This window comes from Streptopelia decaocto (genome assembly GCF_964273445.1).
Source record: "Streptopelia decaocto genome assembly, chromosome: 1".
NCBI lineage: Eukaryota > Metazoa > Chordata > Aves > Columbiformes > Columbidae > Streptopelia > Streptopelia decaocto.
This window is the reverse complement of record NC_138663.1, coordinates 46,871,951-46,889,354: the sequence shown is the minus strand read 5'-3', so window position 1 is coordinate 46,889,354 and position 17,404 is coordinate 46,871,951. Positions and strand designations below refer to the sequence as shown.

At 40.6% G+C, this 17,404-nt stretch overlaps 1 protein-coding gene across 5 annotated transcripts in view; it reads right to left on the bottom strand.

Annotated features, from left to right (window-relative positions):
• The window catches only part of EEA1 (early endosome antigen 1), a 77,792-nt gene that overhangs the window by 46,531 nt on the left and 13,857 nt on the right, over positions 1 to 17,404 (bottom strand). For 3 of the 5 annotated variants that reach the window (XR_014184642.1, XM_082058640.1, XM_082058641.1), the window contains 6 exons: positions 6,701 to 6,828; positions 2,805 to 2,859; positions 2,609 to 2,674; positions 1,749 to 1,788; positions 801 to 908; positions 593 to 714 (listed from right to left, as the gene is read on the bottom strand). Coding sequence is in view for 4 of the 5 variants with exons in the window: in XM_082058640.1 (XP_081914766.1) it covers positions 593 to 714; positions 801 to 908; positions 1,749 to 1,788; positions 2,609 to 2,674; positions 2,805 to 2,859; positions 6,701 to 6,828 (519 nt within the window). In the remaining variant the exon portion in view is untranslated. Of the gene's footprint in view, positions 1 to 592; positions 715 to 800; positions 909 to 1,748; positions 1,789 to 2,535; positions 2,675 to 2,804; positions 2,860 to 6,700; positions 6,829 to 7,546; positions 7,908 to 17,404 lie in introns of those variants that run through there. The other 2 variants (XM_082058642.1, XM_082058643.1) reach the window with 2 other exon arrangements.

Genomic DNA, 17,404 nt, shown 5'->3' with positions numbered 1-17,404 from the left:
AGCTACAGGAAAGAAGGGAGATAAACAAGTCCTACTTTCCTCCAGAGTCTAAGTAGTGCTCAAGTGGGAAAAACTAGGAAGTCCATTTCACTACTGCTCTAGAAGCAGCATGACAGCCAAGTCACTGGGATTGCTCCCCAGAGCTGTGGCTGGATATAAAAGTAATCAGGAACCAAAATCCTGCAATACACACACACAGGTATTATCAGCCAAGCACAAGAGGGACAACATGAATGTAAGCGTGGTGATGACAGCTGCCAGCCTTTCAGCCACCATGTCACAGAACACCCCTCTGAGCACTTCTGATGAATGCAGCTGTCCAGGGACAGTCAGCGTAACACCTAATGGAAAAAGGGCAATCTAAAGACAGCTGGGGAGGTCAGCAAGCAACATGTACTTCCTCACTGGAAAAACACTGGAAACCTAGATCAGTGAAACAGATCAGAAATGATGGTGTTCTGAACTTTTTCAGCCCACAAGCAGACATCTGCAAGTTCAACAGTTTGACTGCTTTAAAACTGCATTTGCAAGAATTTAAGTAGATCTCTCCCTTGACATGAATAGAACAAAAACATGAGTGTGACATGAATACCAGCTCTGTCTTTAAGTCTTCCACTGTACTTCTCTCCTTCTGCAGGTCCTGTGTCAGGTTTGTCACTTTCTGTTCCGCACCTTCCCGAAGGCTGATTTCTTCATCGTACTTTGATTTAAGCTCTAATAAGAAGGAAGTTGAATAAATGATCACTTGCATAAGTTGCACAAGTAGAGGACAGAATCAGACCTCAAGTTAATATACTTACCCACAATTTCAGTGGCCAGTTGTGCTGCTTTTTGCTCAAATAAGTCTTTCATTTGCTTAATATTAAAATTTTCTACTTGGATCTCTTCTAGCTGCCGTTCTAATGATTCTATTTTCACAAAAAAGAACAGTATTATTTTCTGGAAGAGCTAGGACAATAAATACAGTTACTCACACACACAATGAACCACAGGAGGTAAATAAGCAATCCAAATTCACCTAACATCCAGTTAGCTTAGCAAAGTGAATAACTGTATTGAAGTTAATCTACAAGCATGAAGCTGCAATCTGTCACCAGTTAAGTGCTCTGCAGGATTATTAGTTTTCACTGATCACAAATATCCCTTCAGATCACTGCAACACACTGCTGAACTGCGATTAAAAACTCCTTAATCATGATCAGTCAGACACTTTATGCACACATAAGGAAAATTTTATTCCATGACTGCCACATGGAGAAAAACAGAGCAAAAATTATTGGTCTGCAAAACAAAAAACAAAAACAAAAACAAACCAAACGTTTTCTTTGCTAGTGATGTGTACAGAAAAACACTAAATAAAACCAGCACTGACAAATGCTATAGTGTAAATATCAACAAACTCTGTCTTTCTCAGCAAAAGACTCCTACTGAACGCCTGAATATCTGAAATTATTAAAAACATGTTTAAAACTACTTATGAGAACTGCTTTCAGGGTCAGGAGAACTCTTTTCTTGCTTCTGGAAATTAAAAACCCCAAGCCTCTGAAATATTTCCCCAGACTATAGCTATCAAGAGCTCTCTATCTTAAGCACTTACAATGAACCTTTTTTCCAGTAATTGTACCATTCCAGCTTTCTAGCCCTTTAGTTTAACAAAAATGCTTTTCCACAAACCTAAAAGCGACACTAAAAAACATTTCAGAAACTCCAGTACAAAGCAGAAATTAATATAATAAAATGTTAGCCACCTGTAGATGTAGCCGTTGTCAATCCATCAGACTTAGAATCCTTAAGAAAACAGAATAAATGCATCATTAGACAGTAGGAGTAAAAACTACTACATGTGAAGTTCATTCCATTTTTGGAAAAGACAGGGAAATAAAGACTTCTGTGCTCAACTACTGCACAGCAGTATAAAAATACCTCATTTCAAACAGTTCTATCTGGAAGGCTGGAAAAGGCCCAGATGATTTTCCATTTCATGTATCACTACACTATCAGGCTTCCAGACTTGCAAGACTCCAATAACAAACAACCCTCCCCCTCCTCAATATAGAAATCTGCCCTAAAAACAGAGGTTACAGACATCATTACATACATTTTGACGAGGCGTTCTGTCAGAAAGCAATTTCTGAGGTTTGTACCAAGACAGTATCTAAATATCTCATAGTAATAAAACAAGTGAGAGCGTCCTCACAATTTGCCTTGGCTTGTTTGTTCAGTTCATCCGGACATCTGTGAAATCACACTACTGTTCTCCAAAAGTTCTTACAAGAAAGACCCCATCACCCTTTTTCATAACAGATCAAACACCACAATCGATTTATTTTCTTTAAGAAACCGAGTTCTGAATAGGCCAAACAGAAAGCAAAGTCTGGACTGAACTTGCAATGAGTAGTATGGAAGAATCATTATTTACTCTGAATTCGTTCTTCAGATTCACATACACAATTACATTATGGAAAGATAACTAGCTTTGTTTTCAAGAATATGTCAATATTTAAATTATGGAACTAACTAAATCAGGCCACGTGCCTTACAAAAAAGGTATTAATCTTCAATGTCAATGCTGATGATAAACCTGCTTCAAGTATTTTAAAGCAATTACTTGCTGCCGCTGCCCCTGCAATTTCTCTAGTTCCTTCTTCAGCTCTTCTGAATACCACCTCTCCTCCTAGGTCAAAAAAAAAACAAACAAAAAAAGGAGATGGGGGAGGGAGAGCTGTAAATTTGGTTGCTTAAGACAGTGGAACACTTTGCAATTTGAAACAAAGAACGAAGTGCAAGTAAAATACATTTCCAACCTTCAGTGAAGCTTGCAAGTCTTGGACTTCTTGTCGGAGCAGTGATACTTCATCTCTGAATAAATATGTCCATGGAGTAGAGAAAATGAATATGCAGTGGTTATATTTTGTCAATTACATACAGGTTATAACGTGTATTAAATAACTGGAGTGGTAGCTGTGTACTATATAAGTTACGTAACTATAAATAGTTATTCATAGATTTTTTTGAAACTTGGAACAAAACAGATAAATAGATACTTATTAGTTCACTTTGCGCATTACTTGAAAAATACTAAACATATTAACTGGATATCAAAGAAAGAGATCTGCAAAAAGTATCGGGAAAACAGAATGCAAATCTAAATCAGTGCATCAGCTCAGCCACATGAGTTCAGAATGGCAAAGCTGTGCATTGGGATATTTAACTGTTTTGCACACCTTTTTATGAAAAGGACAGGTCTATTCTGCTTCACATTCCGTATCATGTAAAGGAACATGGCTAAGAGACAGCAGACCATCTTTCTCCTTGTAAAATATGCAGTAACATAATTTTTCATCCACACAGCAGCTTGGCCTGTCCCACAGACACATTCCCTTAATGGTCTGAATGTTTAAAGCCTTGGGATTTTAAATTCTCAAATTTCATGCTCGAGCCACCAGCCATGTGAGAACACAGAATCCAAGGCTGAAATTGTTACTCATTGATTTAGACTGCAACCTTCCATGCAAGGATAACGTTGCATTACTGAGATACAGCCACTCCAAGTTTGCTACACACGGGTCACTACAATAATTCAACATATCCTTTCGTGTTGTTTGTACAGTGGTAACACCAAGGAGTACAGAGAATATATGTGTGGGGGCGTCAACGCCAACAAATTCTCTAAGTTTTATACCATACAATTTTATTGCTGCTGTGCTGCATTATCACCTTCTCCACAGATGTTCTTTTAAATTATCTCAGAATGAAAAATAAATAAAAACCACCACACCAAAGCAAGCTATTCCTTAGCTAAACTGAGAAGGAATAGATTCAACCTGCATTGACATATTAGCATCAGGTCAGTCATCAAGAAGCAACTGAAACACACATTTGAACCAGTGAAGCAAGAACTCCAAGGTGGACCAATTTTAATAGCAAAACAAAACACAGGACATTAGGAAGTTAATTTTTTTCAGAGGAATATTTTCTGCTATTTACACATTATTCCACCTGTGTGAGACATTCACTGGAGGTTCTCAAAAAGCTGAGACAGGTGTAGATGCACTCCAACACCAGTTTGTTGGTTGTGGGCAGAGAAGAGGGAGCAGCTTTCTCACCAGTGTAAGTAGGTATAAGTAAATCAGCTAATATTTACATCTGAGTTTATAAACAAAATCTCAGGCAAGTGAAGCAGTTAACTATATTGAAGTGGGGCCCAATTCTATATACTAGATCTGCAATACTAAAGCATTTAAGATGCTCTGGTCTTCACAGCAGATAAAAGGTTTTGATCTGTATAAAAATAGTTTGCAGCAGAGGGGAAGAAGGAAGAGAGAAGGGCAAGAGAGAGTTTGTAATGTAAGGATGCTTCTACAGTAATTGCCTCTGTATTCCTAACACAGTTTTGCTTGACAGTTTTAAGATGAAACAAACCCAAATTCAGTTTAACTGACCAGAGAAAATTGAATGGGGGGAAAAAAAAGTGTCAGGGATCACCGTAGACACTCTAACTTCATATTTCTTACTGCAATCCAAATCCTCATCATTTCTCACTTTTTGCTCAGGCTGTTACAATCCCTTCCTCCTCTCAGCACATCTGGGCATCACCATCTGATAAATCTTTCCTGCTTTCTCCTCCTGTTCCACTCTGCTCCCCACCTGTAACGCCAATGCCTCCGTCCTAGAACTAAATACGAATCACACTGGGGAGAGTTACATGATTTACTCGTGGCACTTGATCATGGTAGGTTTTTGGGGGGATGAGGGGAAGAGGACACAAATGTAATTGACAGTACCTAGCTTTCCCTATTGACTAAATAAGGAATTCCACCTCCCAATCTTGGCCCTACGAATTACATGTAAGCTTCACTCCTAGGCCACTAACAGAGTGTCCCCCAGCTGAAGGCTGCAATATTTCTTTAATGTGCAATTCCAGCTCTCGGAAAAACATGTTTATGTTGAATAAGAGTTTTCTCAAGCGAGCATGCAACTGAGAAACATTAAAGAATGCCACACTAATAGGAAGAAATAGCTCATGTGTTACACAACAGCTCTCACCAGACTCCCTTCACTCCACCCAAACTCCCTGACCTTGTCCGCTTTTTCAATTATACGAAAGAAAACAAAACCAGTTGTCCTTTAAACTATCAAGAGCCAGGAAAAAAATAAATAAATTTCACCAGCCAGCATCTGGTTGACATGGGAAACTTGCAGGCTTAAAAATAAATCTTTCATAAACCATATAAACAATATAGTTATGACCAATATTCCCTGATGTGAATGCTATTAGGCTACTAAGAGGATCATTTCAGGTCTAAGTTGTATCACCACAAAAAGGCTTAAATCAGACAGAGAAGAAATACTCAAACTCGAACACATGTGCACAAAGGAAACCCAACATAACTCCACTGGTACCCTACCACTTTCTCCTATATAAAGCCCTAATTTTCATTTATTTTGTTGCAGCAGCTGGGAGACAAGGCAGCTACCACAAGGGAGAGCCTGTCCTTGCATGAAGACATGACCTGTGCTAATGCTGGTTCTTATTGGTTTGCCAGCACTGCTCAATACTGGGGAGACACAGATCTGCATTCAGATAACAACCAAAGTATGTTACCTTCCACACACTTTCCTCACCAGAGAACCACCCTCTCAACTTAGTTACATAAATACACGTATTTCTTTCAATGTAATTATTTATCACTTGGGGGTGCAATTCTGCTAGTGGCAAAACATTTGAACCATTTACTTCCCAGCACAGGCAGGCATCAGCTGCGTTAGCAGCCTGTGCGGTGTGTACCCCTGTTTGCTAAGTGAGGCCACAGGCGGCTGCTCACTCTGACACTTAGTGTACAAAACAAGGGAGGCTGGGGGAGTGTGACAAAACAGCAGCATGAACAGTCATCTACAACAGTCCAAAATAAACACTGAAGAGAAAAAGAACTAACAGGAAGCAAAAGGAAACCTATGTGAATTTTAGCCCTAAGAAAAAGCTCTCCAAACCAACACAAGCAGAGGACTCAGTTAAACTTCTCCTGAGAAGGTTTCACATTATCAGTTCCTGCAACATACCGCTGCCTCAAAAATAAAACAACTTGACATGTTTCTTAAGAATATGTTTAACAATACAATTTTGACTAAACAGATAAATAAAATAAATTAGAGAAGATTTCTGAAGATCAGCGTGGAGTTTATGGATGAAGGAGAATTAGTGACAGACAGAAACTTCTCAGATTTGCAAACAACTAGGTAATATAGGAACCTAATTAGGCAAATACTGATGTTATAATTACCCAGCAAGTACCCTAACTACCCAGGGACAAAATCAGGTTCCTTCTCTATCTTCAGGGTTGTCCCCTCCAACCCACAAAAGTTGAAATTTCAGCTCTCTGCTGGAAATTAGAAGAAACCTGCATTTTTCTGCCACACTCCTAAAAATCATTCCAGTGCATAATATTGCACTACCAGCTGCATGAGAAACAGGTGGTTTAACTAACAATATAAACATGTGTATCTGATTTTCATTTATTGTCAGATCAATAGCACCCACTGTGATTTTCAAACTGCTTTTTTAATTATAGTTGGAAATGGGGCATGAACATTTAAATACTTGACTACATAATGAAGCATTCAAGTTAATACAGCCTTCAGTGTAATTAGAGGCAGCTCAACACTGACACAAAAGCACATGCACAAATGAGTACTGTTGCACCTTTCCGGTGACAGATGACCTTCCCCTCCATGGGTTGAATCGATGCCAGAATTATGAACTGCTTCATAGTGCTTGAACAGCTCCTCAGCTGATCCATGAGACTTCATGCAGAGAGGACAAATAAAGCCCTATTATAAAAAGGAAAAGAAAAACAAGCAAACAAGAAAGAGGTGAGAAGTAAAATCTTATTTTTTTCCATCTTATTTTTACACAGAATTGTAAATTCTAGTTGCACATCTAAAAGGCAGCAAATACAGTTGTTAAGATTCATACCAACTATTTCATGCTCTGATAACAGTTTTGGCAATTAAAAAGTTAGAAAGTGCCTACAAAATTAAAATTCCATTATTCAGTGTGTATTTTCCCAACAGCATTACAAACTAGCAACAAAACCTTTATTTAGAAAAATAAGAAGCCATTTCAGAAGGACTGCTCTGCAATTTCTTCCCCCTGAATAAAGTAATTTTCCATACAACTTTTCATGAAATCTGATTCTTCTTCCAAAAAGGAGGCAGGGTTTGGAGAATGGTCTTTAAAAAAAGGAGATACAAAACCCCACGCTAAAGCACAGCTATTCATACACCAATTACCACCATATTTAGGCTACTGATTTTAATATGGTCCATAAGATTAAGAACCACTTTTTACCTTGCACAGAATTAGTAAATGTGATTCAGATAAATACTACCTCAAGAAAACAAGAACTCTACAGCTTAAAGAATCAGAAATCACCCTTTTTCACTGCAGCATATTTACTGCGAGCTTAACAGAGTGAAAATTTAGCAGAGCAATGTCCTTATTCACCCATTAGCCCACAGACAAACAAAACCAGTAAATATTATGTACCTCTAAACATTCGTGGAGTGTCCAAACTGCCATTTATCAGAAGTACCATCCACCTCATTTCACCTAGCTACCTATTACACCTGCTTTTAAGTGCTGGACTTCATATTGGTTCTTTACGTATTTGGTTATCATGCCCACTTTGAGCACAAATCTCATTTACGCTACAGCCCATGTGCACCACAGTGGCAAAACAGACATTCCAGAGTGAGAGGAAACAATTTAGTCTCACGTTAAATGCTCCCTGTAATTCCAAGCTGTGCAGAGAGAACCTCTGTAAGTGAGATAAGTAAGGGCCTGCTGTTTCTTAAATACAAAATTCTTAATTTCAAAAAAGCTTTTGCACATCTGTATGTTACCCTTAGATCCCTTATGCCAGTAAAAATTGTAGGACATGCCAATACTAAACCAAGGTTCTCCAGTATCCAAGATGACAATATTCCTGTGGGATTATCACACTTCACATAGCATATGTTCCCGTACAATTTCTGAAGGACATACGACAAGTTCAGACACTCCTTTTCTTCTCTCAACTTTGTGTTTGTATGAGACAAGCCATAAGACTTTACATATTAGCCCAAAATGAACATACTGAATGCGTATGCTGATAACCACTTTAGCACTCATTTTCTAACTTGCCATTTATAGTATTTTGTTTCTCTAATCACCAAGAATTCAACAAGCAAAGACTTACATGGATTTAACCCAGGAGAACCATCATGTTCATAGAATCATAGAACCGTTTTGGTTGGAAGAGACCTTCAGGATCATTGAGTCCAACCATAACCTAAATCTAGCACTAAATCATGTCCCTAAGAACCTCATCTAAACACCTTTTAAACACCTCCAGTGATGGTCATTCAGCCACTTCTCTGGGCAGCCTGTTCCAATGCCTAGCAACCCTTTCCATGAAGAATTTTTTCCTAGTATCCAATCTAAACCTCCCCTGGCACAACTTGCAGCCATTTCTTCTCACCCTATCATTTGCTACTCAGGAAAAAAGACCAACACCCTCCGTGCTACAACCTCCTTTCAGGTAGTTGTAGACAGCGATAAGGTCTCCCTTCAGCCTCCTTTTCTCCAGGCTAAACAGCCCCAGTTCCCTCAGCCGCTCCTCATCAGACTTGTGCTCCAGGCCCCTCACCAGCTTCGTCACTATCCTCTGTACTCTCTCTCGTACCTCAGTGTCTCTTTTATCATGAGGGACCCAAAACTGAACACAATATACAAGGTGGGGCCTCACCAGCACCAAGTATAGTGGCACAATCACTTTTCTAGTCCTGCTGGTCACACTATTCCTGATACAAGCCAGGATGCTGTTGGCCTTTTGGCCACCTGGACTCACTGCTGGCTCATATTCACCTGGCTGTCAGTCAACACCCCCAGGTCCCTCTCTGTCAGGCAGTTTCCAGCCACCCTTCTCCGAGCCTGTAGCACTACCTGGGGTTGTTGTGACCCAAGTGCAGGACCTGGCACTTGGCCCTGTTAAGCCTCATACAATTGGCCTCAGCCCAATGATCCAGCCGATCCAGATCCCTCTGTATGGCCATCCTACCCTCCAGCAGACCAACACTCCCACCCAGTTTGGTGTCATCTGCAAACTTACTAAGGCTGCACTCAATCCCCTCATCCAGATCATTGATAAAGAGATAAAGTCCAGCTACTCAAACATGGACAGAGCTCCAGAGCACTGAACAGGGACTTTGTAACTGCTATTACTTGTTTAGCGTTTCAGAAATAAGTAACTAAATACAGTGGCTCGTCAAACCCACCACATAGCATATTGAAGACTAATTTTGGCACAACTAGACCAAACAAAATAGTACTCTCGTTCCTAAGTAGACAACAGTCATTTACTTTTAGCAACCATTTATTTATTTCCAGAATTGATCAGTACAATTTCAAACCAGCTAAATCAAGTTAACTCGTATTTATGTGTATATGCCAAAATGGTTAAACTACTAGGTTCCCAGTAACGTTTATGTGATACAATTAGTGTATTATTATACGATGGCAGTGACAGTCACCCTAAGTAAAAGAATCAGAGAGAGATTCCTGGCAAATAGCAATGGCAATGAACTATAGGAGGCATCAAAAAGCAAGGGATTTCTTTTTTCTAGTAGGTGACAGCGGTCAGCCTCATATGGTGATGCTGCAACCACATCCTTTTGGGATGAAATGCTACTCAGAGGTTCTCCATGTTTTGTTTAGTTTAGTTTCCCAGTGATGGGAAGGTCTGCTGTTCAAAGAGAAAAGCAAATGTTCCTCCTAGCACCAGTAACTGCATCTAGAAAGAACGAGTGTAGAAAATTGCTCTGGCCTCTCCTTCTTTTCGCCCTTTATTTCTTCCATTTAAACAGCAGTGTCTGTTTCTTTGCTTGTCTTTTTGTGGGTTTTTTTGTGGTTGGGTTTTATTCTGTGGAAATAGGAGTCCTGGAGAAAAGGAAAGAATAGATTACATGTGCAATTAGCCCAAGGAGAGAGCAATCAATCATTTGTCTCAATTATTAGGAAAAGCCAGCCCCAGATTTCCCAGGCAGACAGATCTGAAGGCAGTGGCTCCAAGGGCGAAGGGTCAGGGGCAGAGCAGAGCTGCTGAGCCAAGGGAACGTGCTGTGGCTGGGAGCCCGCGGAGGACAGGAGCTCAGGGGAGGCAGCCATGCTGTAAGCAGCACGGGGTGGGGAAGCAGAGACAAAACCTTCTCTTTATGGGAGAAACTGCCTCTCACACAGGCAGGGATAAAAAGAGCATCACCCTCCAGCCCCAGCCTCTCCAGCGGGACTGCCATGACCATAGCTGACCTTGCTTTTGGGGGACCCGGTGCTGCGTTACGGCTCTCACATATACCCTCAATCTAGCACAACGCTTCTTAGAGGTCTGACACAACAAGGTCTAACAGAGTAGGATGTCACCCTCCTGAAACAGGGCATCATTGCCAGGAACAATGTCATCCTTCCCGTGCAGAGCTGGGCAGGACACCAGCTCCCACAGCTGCAGGCACCACCGCTCGCACAACGGAGCCATCAGCTGCACGAACTTGGGACACGGCTGCGTCTCACAGATGCTGACTCTGATGCCAGAAGCATTAGTTCAATTCTCTTTAGAGAGAGGAAAGTAGCATCACTGGGATCTTCCTGGGCACCAGACAGTAACTGACAGAAGTCATAGAATCACAGAATCACAGAATGTCCTGAGTTGGAAGGGACCCACAAAGATCATCGAGTCCAACTCCTGTTCCTGCATAGGACAACTCCATAGTTCTCACCATGTGTCTGAGTGTAAAGGTTTCCCAGGCCTGAAACTATTAGCCCCAGGTGACAATCTGGTTTGGGCTTATCTCTTAAAAAAGTCAAATACAGCCATAAAAATATCTCTCTGTTGGCCTCATCTTGAGATGAATTTTGAAAATACAAGCACAAGTGTATTTTACTAATGTAAAGACAAATGTGTGAGAACAAGGAATTGGGGAAGAAACCTGATGGTCTCAGATGTTTAAATCTGGTAAGCATTTGTGTTGGTTTGCAGGAATTTATACCAAGTGTAAGCTATTCCTGTATCGGGACCATACCAGCCCTGGATAAAGAGGAGATTGTGCGGTTTCAACCATGAGATGTAACACTGGTCACTGCAACCTGGGGGAGCTGAGGTGTCCTTTCCACTAAGTCTGTACTTGGCTCCCTTAACTAACAGATTCCTTCACAGAAGCAGCCAAGTATGAGAGCTATCTACTTGTATTTGATAAAGGAAGCTACCCTATAAAACATGCACACTTATACTTTTCAAAATGCTTTCTTTGCCAAGAGACACTTGGTAGGTTTCTTTCTAAAATGCATTTAGGAATTACTCTGCATAAAACACAGCCACAGAGAAATGAAAGGCGATTCATATTCTTAATTTAATAACAGCAAAGACATCACTTACAACCCCTGCGGTGCTGCACCCTAAGTCATAACTCCCTAACTGATGTTTCTAATTGTGCTTTATCTTTTGCTTTACACAGGGAGAAAAGAGCCCAAAAGAAGTTAAAGGATGATTAGTTGGGGCTTGTTTTTATAAATACAGAATCTTTCCACCAGGAAATGACAATTTATTGAATCCAAGGCTTTTTGCAGACGCCTGTCAGTTAATGGAAAATAAAAATAAAACCACAGCCACCACATGCACAAGTTTTTAACCAGCAAAGAGTTCTTATCATCACCACAGAATAGCTGAAGCAAGTCAAAGCAAGAACAGTAAAAAAGAAAACTAGTCCAAACCCAAACCCCATATACATGCACAAACAAGCCACGAGGAGCCAGCACACAATTTACAGCTCAAAATAGCCCCTGGCCCAGTGGTCAAGGCATTCCAATGAGAACAAGAGAGGTGCTAACCTTCAAATTCCAATTTTCTGATCCCAAGGGAAATGTTTCTCTTTTGGGTGGCTGCCTGTGAGCCAAGCCCAGCACCAGGCAGCTCCACAGCACCACGCTGTTCGCGGTGGGACAGGCCTCACTCGGTGCGAACACTCCAAAACGTACTGGTTTCACTCAGAGCAGAACAGAAATTGCTACGCACAAGTTTTGGAGGAAAGTGTCTTGCCTCAGCTTGAGCTGTAATGCCAAATTTCACCAAAGATCTCAGACTCCATGGAAGCACCAGAGGCTTGTTTACACGCCTTTCTCAAGAAAGACTTAATAATAAGGTGAATCTGCTTCAGCAGGTGGGTTGGACTAGATCATCTCTAGAGGTCTCTTCCACCACCAACTATTCTGTGTGATAAGCCTGCAGAAGGACATTTGTAGCTACTTTTCCCCTCTAATAGTAAAAATTTAGTTTCAGGCCTGATAAAGTTAAGCTTCTCAGCACTTTCTCTCCTAAAAGGCATTTGCGGTAAATGACTCCTTTCGGGTAACATTAATATTCATACGAATTGTTAATACAGCATTCTTTGGGAAGTACGCCAGGATCCTAAAAGTGGCACTGTAAGGAAACTCTCACCACCTGAACTATCATATTTATTTTTATTGTGCCAATTTACAAGGCTATTAACTGTTGGAAGAACTTTGGCCTCTCATACAGAAACACTGCCCAGTGAGAGCAGGGGCACGGACCCACAGGAACACAACCAGGCTGAATATAGGCTACCACAGACCCCTCCTAATCCTCAGACTATTTTAAAACTGATTCAGAAATAGTTTACATAACAGAAAAATTAACGTATAGGACTTGGTGGATTCTGTTTCTCTGTCATCTTCTTATATTTCTCTGTACGACTAGGGAGCAGGGAAAGGTGGTGGTGTAAAAATGCATTTCTGAAAATTCCAGCCTTCTCAGAATATTGGTTTACTTGTTTGTAATATTTTTTCTTCACCATTCTGCACAAAACTGATCTAATGAAGTTGCATAGTGTGACAAGACATTTTGAAATGCAATGTTTTCCTCACTCACTAGCAAAGAAAACTGAAAATTTTCAAAGATAATCCCTCAAGAGCCTGAAGGCTCCAGCCTGAGGTTTAAAAAATAACCAGATATTTACATGTAGCTGTCTACTCCCCAGTCACTACCAATGAAGAGATATTCAACACCACTAATGGAGGAAGAAACTAGTCATCTGACCTAACAAACACATACACCATATATAGGGTTCCCTGGGCTCCATCATCAATAACTGGAGCTTGAGACACCTACATATGCATCCATTAAATCTGTCTCTATCTGTCAACTGTTCTTTTTACCCCAGAGCTTTAATGAAATGGTCCTGTAGAGCTAATATGACATCTTAAGTAATTAATGAGTGAAAGCACAGCTTACTTTATTCAAAGCTCATTTTCTGCAAATTAAAATTGGAGTTATCTGGTAGAAGGAAGATGACACTTCTTGAAGGACAGTCCCATAGGCAAAACAGTTTGACAGGATGGAGTTCAGATTTGCTTGTATGTTTGGAATGCAAGAAAAAAGGAACCTTATTTAAGTTTGAAAGTCACAGCCACAGCTACTCAGCTTCTTTAGCTTTTTCTTAAAATATCTAATGACTGCCTAGTCCAGGAGTGCCACACTGATTTTCACCGGGGGCCACACCAGCCTCCCGAGGCTGATGTGGTCCCCGGTGAAAATCAGTTTGACACTCCTGTCTAGTCTGTTCTCCCATCCCACCTTAAAACTGTATAAAACTGAACAGGTGGTCCCACTTAGGCTGCTATGATTGCTGCTGATCCATGGCTGTATGTGGTAGAGAGTCATATAGCAGGATACCAACCACAGAGCTCTATGGCCAACACAAAGAAAGCTTCTGCAACATCTTGAATTTTTATCCCAGGAATTATAACTTGGCCGTTTTCCACTGATAAGTCAGTTTTATTCCACAAACACTCTTCTTGGAAAATATTTAAGTACTGTGGTGAAGAAAAGAAAAAAAAAAACCACCACACACCACACCAAACCTCAAAGAATTTCAGTATAATTGATACTTTTACGATATGGAAAAGATGAGTGACTATACTACTATACAGCTTAGCCCAATCCAGTATGCACTTTAACATGCTTGACATTCACCTAACCAGGCTTTAAGTTTAAATAAATCTGAGTTTCTGGGCTTCATCTTTGACCTTCCAGAAATACTGAGCCAGCATCCAAACCTACAGCCTGTTTCCAGTGAGCCGCATGAACAAAAAGCAATATCTGTGATTGAAGCCCAGAGCTGTAACACCTTCCAGCCAGGATCTGTGTTTGCCCACATCTCAGAATCCAGACTTATATTAACAACCCTTTCACAACTGTATGGTACGATAAGTTGTGTGCTGTGAACAGAGTCCAGCATGTTTAAAAACTGAAACTAAGTTCAAGAGCTGTATGGCATGTTCACGTGCTCACAGGCAAGCACTTCTTCTAGACTTAATTTTAGTTTTTGTGTGTCAAGAACACTTGGAAAAATTCTAAATTTACCATTCACATTTTTCCAGTCCAGGTAAACCTTGCCTGATAGGAGATGCACATCTTCATCAGCTTTAAACAGTCTAAGCTTAAAATCAGATATTCTCCAGTTACACAGTGATTTAAAGGCTGAAATATTTTACAGGACAGTAGGTTAGGAACTGTATATACTTAGGGTTAGAGGACAAAAACATACTGATGTTTCAGAGCCGAAAGATGTTTCAAGGATTTTCTAGGTTTTATTACCCAAATACATATTGAAGCAATTAACCAAATTCTCAGGAAGTTCTGAGAGGCAGATTAGACTGTCTGACTAGACAGCAACAGCAAGACCACATTTCATCATTTATTTCAGGAGCCTTACATACTGACAAAAAAAAATCATGAGATATTTTAAGTTAAAGAATAAATAAATCAGGCTGCTCCCTTTACATATTGTTAATAGGAAAATATAGTTGACATTTTTTCCCATGCCTTGCACCAGAAAAAGTCCTTTCTGCTGTGTTTACATAAACAGTAAGACAACAGTGGCTTCCTCAGATAACACCTCTATTTCATTATAAGAAAAGTAAGTTAAAAGGTCATGTTTTATATAATTAAGACCTGTGGTCTATTTAAATTTTACAAGTGTTTATCTTTCTGGACAAAAAGAAAAAGGTGTCTCACTACAATTTATTTTATACCAGACTGCAGACTCAATGTCTTCCCAGAAACGAAGCTGGATTCTTCCTGAGAAGAATAGAACCAACACAGTTCCTAGTTCAGTTCTCTTCTGGTTTTATTGCTATTGATGAGTAAGCCTACAATTCTGTCACAACCTACAAGACTACAGTTTTGTCACGAACTGAAAATTCTGTTCCAGTGGTTTGTCTATTTTTTTAAGAAAAGTTGCATCACATGGGCAAGTCAAATCAAACCAGTATCTCTAATTCTTCATTTTCTTAGTATTGTTCAGATGTTGAAGCAAATTAATGTACTAATGTAGCTCAACCAACGATTTATCTTCCTGTGCAAAGCAGGCAAGTACTGCTGAGGTGAAAACGGCCACCGCAACCTAATTTGAGAAGCAACTGGAAGAGCAGCCAAAGAGAACAAAATATCAGCACTGAAGCGGTAACATGATGTTCTGTGTAAAACCAGTCTGCAAAGTTCCAAGGGCATCCATAAGAACAGAAGATGCAATCTACTGCATCTACAATAAGAAACAAGTAGGAAAAAAAACAGCACACTTGTACACACATAAAGAATGAGGTATTTTCAAAGAAAGACAAAAAAAACCCACATTTTTGCCCAACTATTATGCTGATTTACACTTTAGGCAATCCTGCTATGAGAAGTCTGTTCAGAAAATATCAGGGTCATATCTTGCTTGTATTAGCTAAGAAATACATATTTACTAAACATCTGGAAAGTTACAAAGACTACCCAAAGGAACGGTTTAAAAATTGCCTTAGATTTAGCCTAGTTGTAGATAGGACAATAGATTTTAACAGCCACTATATTCTAAACATTGCAGGAGTACTGTACAGTCATATTTTTTGATGCCTCAGGAGAAATCGGGAAGGGAAGTCTGAAACTGAGCCTCTCTGACTCACTGTCTAGATGTCCTGAGCATCCAACAGAGACAGCCAGGAAATGCTGGACGCAGTTTGGAAATGTATAATTCCTTTAGGAAAAAGAAAATAAAACGGAAGAAGTCACACAGCTTTTGTTAGTGACACCACTTCATACATCAAAGTTGGGGAACAATGTCCCTGTTTGGGAACATGGCGATGTGTGTGACTTCCATATGGCACTTGTTAGGTTGAGTTGGCTATATACAGACAGACACTTGCCAAGGTTTTGATGGTTGCTCCTGCAGCTGAATAAGCCTTTGCCTTTTAAAGTAAGGCTTCATCAGTGCTTGGGGGGCAGGGGAAAGTACTTCACTGTCATTTTTACCAGTTATCATATGGTGCAATCCCTAGTTTGAAAACTGAAGGCTACACAGAGAGGTGTTTAAAAGGCAGACCACAAACAAGGCTGTAGGTGAGCCGTGAGGACCCTTTCCTACAACAGGACACCAGACACCTCTGGGACCTGCAGGACTGGATGCGGTGACTGAAGAACGAGGCCCACTCTCACTGCACGGAAGATGGAGAAGAGGGAAGGGCAAGGAGAACGGAGGGACAAATGACCCAACTTACTGTTCAACTTACTCAACTTACTGTCCCCTCAGTTCAAGAAGGACAGGGAACTGCTGGAGAGGGTCCAGCGTAGGGCAACAAAGATGATTAAGGGAGTGGAGCATCTCCCTTATGAAGAAAGGCTGAGGGAGCTGGGGCTCTTTAGTTTGGAGAAGAGGAGACTGAGGGGTGACCTTATTAATGTTTATAAATATATAAAGGGTGAGTGCCATGAGGATGGAGCCAGGCTCTTCTCGGTGGCAAACAATGATAGGACAAGGGGTAATGGGATCAAGCTGGAACACAAGAGGTTCCACTTAAATTTGAGAAAAAACTTCTTCTCAGTAAGGGTGACAGAGCGCTGGAACAGGCTGCCCAGGGAGGTTGTGGAGTCTCCTTCTCTGGAGACATTCAAAACCCGCCTGGACATGTTCCTGTGCGACCTCACCTAGGCGTTCCTGCTCCAGCAGGGGGATTGGACTAGATGATCTTTTGAGGTCCCTTCCAATCCCAAACATACTGTGATACTGTGATACTGTGATACTGAAGTTTTCATCAGTAGGGAGGGTGTATTAGTGGAAGACAGGTCAGTGAAGAAAGCTCCAGGCAAAATTAAAAGCAAGGTACCAATGCTTTTGTCAACCAAGCGACAATTTTTCAGGTCTCACAAAGTGTCACCAAACACTGCCCTTGCAACATGTCCTGTCTACGTGTTTGAGTAGAATGTGCTGGCAAGAAAACTGAACTCGGGAGCTTCTTCAGCATTGTTTCCAAAAAAACATA